At 40.0% G+C, this 6,434-nt stretch overlaps 1 protein-coding gene across 1 annotated transcript; it reads right to left on the bottom strand.

The window, feature by feature from the left end:
- Positions 1-227: 227 nt before the first annotated feature.
- LOC143536609 (uncharacterized) lies at positions 228-3,616 on the bottom strand. The gene is made up of 4 exons (XM_077030557.1): positions 3,490-3,616; positions 2,344-3,387; positions 1,653-2,256; positions 228-315 (listed from the first exon to the last, which is right to left on the bottom strand). The coding sequence occupies exons 1-4, from the start codon at positions 3,614-3,616 to the stop codon at positions 228-230; spliced, it is 1,863 nt and encodes a 620-aa protein (XP_076886672.1).
- Positions 3,617-6,434: the final 2,818 nt, after the last annotated feature.

Genomic DNA, 6,434 nt, shown 5'->3' with positions numbered 1-6,434 from the left:
ATGTCTCCAAATCTTTAGTGCGAAGACAACATCTCCTAATTCCAAATCGTGAGTCGTATAATTTCGCTCGTGGACTTTCAATTGTCTAGAAGCATACGCTATAAATTTCTCGCGTTGCATAAGTACACATCCAAGACCTTGGATAGAAGCGTCACAATACACAACAAAATCATCGACTCCATCTGGCAAAGATAGAATCGGTGCCTACAAAGTTTTTGCTTAAGCGTTTAAAATGCTGCTTCCTGCTCTGCTCCCCACTTGTACGAAATGCCTTTTTGGGTTAGAGCATGAGTGGTTGTGCGATCTTTGAGAATCCTTCAATGAACCTCCGATAATAACCAGCCAAACCAAGAAATTGGCGAATCTCGGTCGGCGTTCTTAGGTTCGGCCAATCCTTAATGGACTCAATCTTAGCTGTGTATAGGGCTGTTCACGAGCCGAGCCGAACCTAGTGAAGGGTTGCTCGTTGCTTGGCTCGTTTAAAACCGAACCGAACTGTTGAAATTCGAACCGAGCGAAAACCGAAACGAGCCAAAATCGAATCGAGCATTTTTGATCGAACATCGAGCGATTTCGAGCATTATTTATTTCTTTTTCACTTAAAAATTTTCAATAAGAAACACATTTGAAGGCTGTAAATAATATATTTTATAAATAAATTAGTAGTTTTTAGATAAGCATGTAATATATTGTAAAGTTTTATTAAAAATAAGTTTAGAGTGAGATATAATGTTCATATAAACAAACTTTTAGTATTCTAAAAACATGAATCGAACATATAAAACTATAAAATTGACGGAATATAAAAATTTTAAGGGGTAAAAATAATTTTAAACTTATATTTATGTGTTTTGTCTATATATTTATATATTTGTTCATATATAATTATATATAAAATAAATTAAAAATATTCAAGCTGAACCGAACCGAGCAGACCCTTGCTCGTTGCTTGGCTTGTTTACAAACTGAACCGAGCAGAGCGGCTCGTTTTCAATCGAGCGAAAAAACGAGCGAGCCTTTTTCGAGCAATTTTCGAACGAGCGGCGAGCGAGTTCAAGCGATGAGCGGTTTGGACGGCCCTAGCTGGGTCAACATGAATACCTTTTGCGTTAACCACATGGCCTAAGAATTGAACCTCTAGAATCCAAAATTCGCATTTCGGAAACTTTGCGAAAAGTTGCTCTTTCCTCAGAAGTTCCAAAATCAACCGTAAGTGCCGTTCATGATCCTCCTTAGTCTTTGAGTATATCAAGATATCGTTAATAAACACAATGACAAACTTATCTAGATACGGTTTACAAACGCGATTCATGAGATCCATGAATACTGCGGGTGCGTTCGTTAACCCAAATGGCATAACCGCAAACTCGTAGTGACCATAACGAGTGTGAAATGCCGTCTTTGATATGTCCTCCTCCCGAACTCTAAGTTGATGATAACCCGATCTAAGATCGATTTTCGAATAATAACCAGATCCTTGCAACTGGTCAAAGAGATCATCAATACGGGGTAAAGGATATCGGTTCTTGATCGTAACTTTGTTAAGCTCTCTGTAGTCGATACACATCCGGAAAGTTCCATCCTTCTTCTTTACGAATAACACAGGAGCTCCCCATGGTGATGAACTCGGACGAATAAAACCCTTGTCTAACAAGTCTTTCAATTGTTTCGACAATTCCTCCAACTCATTAGGAGCGAGTCTATAAGGTGCGCGAGCAATAGGAGTTGCTCCCGGGGTTAATTCGATCTGAAATTCGACCTGTCTGTGGGGCGGAAGACCAGGTACGTCTTCAGGAAATACCTCAGGAAAATCCCTAACGATAGGAATATCCTCGTTCTGCTTCTCTTCCATCCTCATGTCGGACACAATCGCCAAAACTGCTAAGTGTCCCTTACGTAACAACTTTTGAGCTTTCATCATCGAGATAACACCCATGGCAGTACCGCCCTCTTCTCCTTGAACAGTTAGGACTTCTCCATTAGCGACTGGAATACGAACTACCTTCTCGTGACAACCTACTGCGGCTTGATGCGCGGACAACCAATCCATACCAATGACCACATCAAAACTACCGAGTTCAATTGGTATAAGGTCAATGTCGAATGTATGAGTAGACAATACTAATTTGCATTCCTTAAGAATCTGGGATACCTCAACGGTTTTCCCGTTGGCGAGTTCAATTAAATAGTTCGATTCTAAAGTTGCTGGATTGTGTTCTACTAGTTTGCAAAACTTAGTAGAAATAAAACTTCTATCTGCTCCGGTGTCAAATAAGGTTAGGGCAGGACGCCCATTCAATATAAATTTACCATTAACAGTAGAAGAATCGGATAGAGCCTAACCTGATCCGATCACGAATGCTCTTCCTCTTCCTTCTCCACCAGAGTTGCCATTTCCACCATTGTTGTCTTTACCATTGTTGTTGTTCCCTCCATTTTTCTTATTCTTGAGCTTCGGACAGTCTGGCCTGAAATGTCCTTCTTGTCCGCACTCGTAACATTTCTTTGATTTCTCTTGAGCTTGTGGTTGCTTATTCTTAAGTTCTCCCCGACAAACTCTTGCTTCATGACCCGGCTTTCCACAACGTTGACAAGCTGCTTTTTCACACTGGCCGACGTGGTGCAGATTGCACTTGTTACACCTAGGATGTCGACCCTGATAACCCCCGTGAATCTGGTTAGGGTTAAAGTGATTGTTGTTCCGGGTAGGTTCGAACCGTTTGTTCTGACGATGCTGAGTGTTGTTGGAATATGGTTCTTTGTTCCCATAACTGTGGTTGTTGTTACTCTCCCACTTACGTTTGTTGTCACTTGATCCTGCAGTCGATTTCTTTGGTGGTAATGTCCCTTGCTTGATAGCTTGTTCGGTTAGTTTATGAGCTAGACGAATAGCTTCTTGTATTGTAGTCGGCCTAGAAGAAGTTACCATTCCCTGAATTTGTGGTACTAGACCATCAATATACTTCTCAATCCTCTTGTAGGCAGGATTCACCATTTGTGGGCACAACACAGCAAGTTCATGAGATCGGTTCGTATAGGTGTCAATTTCTGAACCATCCATGCGGAGATTCCAAAATTCTTGTTCTAGCTTCTGCACTTCATCTCTCGGGCTGTACTCCTCTTTCAGCAGTTCAGTAAATTCAGCCCAAGTCAAAGCGTTGGCCGCATTAAGTCCCATCACTTGCACCTGGGACATCCACCAGTTAAGAGCTACTTTTTCTAGAGTCCCAGTAGCAAACTTTACTTTACTCTTATTCGGGCAGTTGCACATAGAGAACAAAGACTCTGCTTTCTTTATCCAATGTAGCAACCCAACTGCTCCTTCCAAACCATAAAAAGCATGCGGCTTACAGTCCATGAAGTTTTTGAAAGTACAACCGGCTTGACCTGAATTAAAGTAGAGGTACACTTAAGTTTCTATATTCGTGGATATGATCACTTAAGTAGTACATTTGTCTGATTCTTGACAAATAGGTATGGGATTTTTACCTCCCTGCAGCTGTCCTTGAGCCTGAGCCGCGGCCATCGCAGTCGTAACATGATCATTAATTAGCGCTGCCAACTCAGCCGGAGTCAAGTTAAGGTTTCCACCACCACGTCCGTCACGACTAGACATAATTCTTCACATTCACAGAATACAATAATGTTAATACTTCCCTTACCAACCATTATTCTAGTATAAAGTAAATGGCATGCAATCATATAACCACAACATAATAAATTCATACAATAATACTTGAATAAATAACTTGTAAAAACCGTTTACAAAGTACTTAAGTTCAAATACCAAAATCCAAATAGTATTAGTTGGATGGAGACAACCCTCCCCATCTAGGTTTATGAAAACTAAGCATGAAAAAAATCCATCCATCATCAGTCAGTCACCCCAGACCCAGCACTGTCAGCTGGCCCTTCTTCGGGGTCCTCTTCAGGGTCATCCTCAGGATCCTCTTCAGGTCCATGCTGCTCCTCCAACTCTCTAATTCGATCAACCGCTAGACCCGGATGGCCTGTCAGGTGCTGCACTCTACCAACCAGTTTAGCAACCTCAGTTTTCACCTTGTGAAAAGCTCGTACCATCCCACGATGGTATTCTCCAAGTTACCTGTTCCTATCTGTCAGTTCTGAAATCCTGATCTTAGCCATATCTAAGTCTTTCCTCAAGTAGTATATACCCAATCTGTTATCTTCCATTTGACTACGTTGGCGTTCCGACGAAGACACCACAGCCGCCATCACTTGTAACTCATGAAACGGAAGTACAGGAAGTGTAGGCTCGGTTTTCGGATCATTAGGTAATGAGGGGTTAGTTAAACTAGGCATAGGTGGAACATGCTCCTTCATCACAAGACTGGAAACATAAGTCGGGTACCAATCCCAAGTCTTCTGTCTCCAGAATAAGTGCGCGTGAGATGATTCACCTAGAGGTGTTTCTCCTTCCGGCAATTTGGTACGATTTCTCTTCATTCCTATTGACAAAGGCGATGTAGGATAGGTTGAGGACAGTGGTTCGTCACTTTCGGTGACGGGTTCCTTCCCATGAGCACGATCGGGGTTGGATGACGACATACTGCAATATAGGCGGGTGCACGAATAAGTACCCAATATGAGTGTGTTGTAACTATCTTATCAAGTATAGTCATAGTTAGGAATGCAACCTAGTTCACTTATCACTAACTAGAATGCAACCTGGTTCACTATAACTAATGGCTCTGATACCAATCTGTCAAACCCTCAATTTCCACATGCGGGGTTTTACCGTGAGGCACGTGACAAACCAGGATCTCAATCATTAGTTACAACAAACAACGTCTAAATATTTTAAATAAACTTTATTATCCCACATTTGGGAAAACCATTCAGAGTTAATGTCTTAATGTTTTAATATGCGGAAGCGTAACATAACAGGAAAACATCCCTAAGCAAAACCAAATAGTCTAAGGCGCCCAAAACATGCGCAAGCCATAACATTATTAAGTAAAAAGGTTCCAACTTATGATGCAATGTCTATTGGTGATCATGAATGCAACTCCTATCCTTGCACTATCAACGACCTGAGAAAGACATGCTAAAACGGGTCAACACGACGGTTGGTGAGTTCACAGTTTGAGTTTAAAAGTAAGTTTTTCAATCAAACCATTTAGTAAGTAAACAGTGTAAGTAGTAAAGCATAGATATTGTACGGATAATGTATGCAATAGTAATACCGCTAGTTAATTAGGCTAGCAATCATATTACATTAGTGTGTGTTCCATTGTGACCGAGGCTGACTTGTTAGTTTGTTGCCACCCACGGAGTCTAATATAAGACTAGTGTGTTTCTAGTAAATGAGACGCCCGGCGACTCCCTCAACCGAGAGCCCCGAGGGGGTTCGTCAAACCCAGTAGTACTACCTTTAATTACCAATCCAATGACAATTGTTAACGGTCCAATGTGCATGGGGGACTTCAGTATAAGTTCACAATGTACACATGAGGTATTAAAAAGTTTACAATTATCCAAAAATTTTGTATGTTGCATGCTTTCCCCCCAAAAGGAGTAAGTAAAAAGTGGGGTAGTGAAACTCACCTCGAATGCGGTTCAAATTGAAAGTCAATTGCTTAAGTCAATGTTGTTCTAGTGTCTAAATCACACAAGCACTATAAGTATTTGCTAAGCGATTCCTAGAACCCTTAGTATCCAAACAATTCCCTTGTTTATTTGAAGTTTGACTAAAGTTTGACTTTTGTTGACTTTTACCAAAGTTTGACTTTGTTGACTTTGACAAAAGTTTGACTTTTCATTTGACTTTTGACCAAAAGGTCCAAGTTGTTGACCGTTGACTAAAAAGTCCAAGTCTCGATGGCCGAAGACTAAAAATTGAGTTTTGTTGACCGTTGACCAAAATGTTGACCTTTGACCGATATGTTGACCGACGGTCCAAAAATGTTGACCGACGGCCCGTTGATGACTTTTGACCAATTCGTTAGACTTAGAATGTTTACATTATGTTCCTAGTCACAACTTTAACAACAATCAAGTAATGTGCACTTAGCCACTTTTCATGCAATTCTATTACTAAGTCTAACTCCTATTACTTTCAACATTTTACAAGTAAGACTAACCACTTAGTCAAATAGTTCTAGGTTGACTCACAAAGTCAAAATTTAAATTAGCATAATCAATATATTACAATTTACAACTATTTTAACTAATCAATATATTGATCATCCTTAACCAATTTTCAATCATCCAAAACCGATTTTTCTCAACAACCAAAACTTGAAATTAAATTACCTAATAATTCACACATAATCTCACAAGTATTAGGTATAACATTTATTTTTCTCATAATTTTATAATTCACCAAAATATACAGATTATTCACACACTACATCAATCTAATTTTTATCTCTATTTCAACACAGCAGTAAACAAATATTTGTAAAAGATTC

This window comes from Bidens hawaiensis, unplaced genomic scaffold (genome assembly GCF_021521415.1).
Source record: "Bidens hawaiensis isolate Kalapana, Puna unplaced genomic scaffold, B.hawaiensis_p1.1 tig00010854_1, whole genome shotgun sequence".
Classification (NCBI taxonomy): Eukaryota; Viridiplantae; Streptophyta; class Magnoliopsida; order Asterales; family Asteraceae; genus Bidens; species Bidens hawaiensis.
This window is presented reverse-complemented; position numbering and strand designations above follow the sequence as displayed.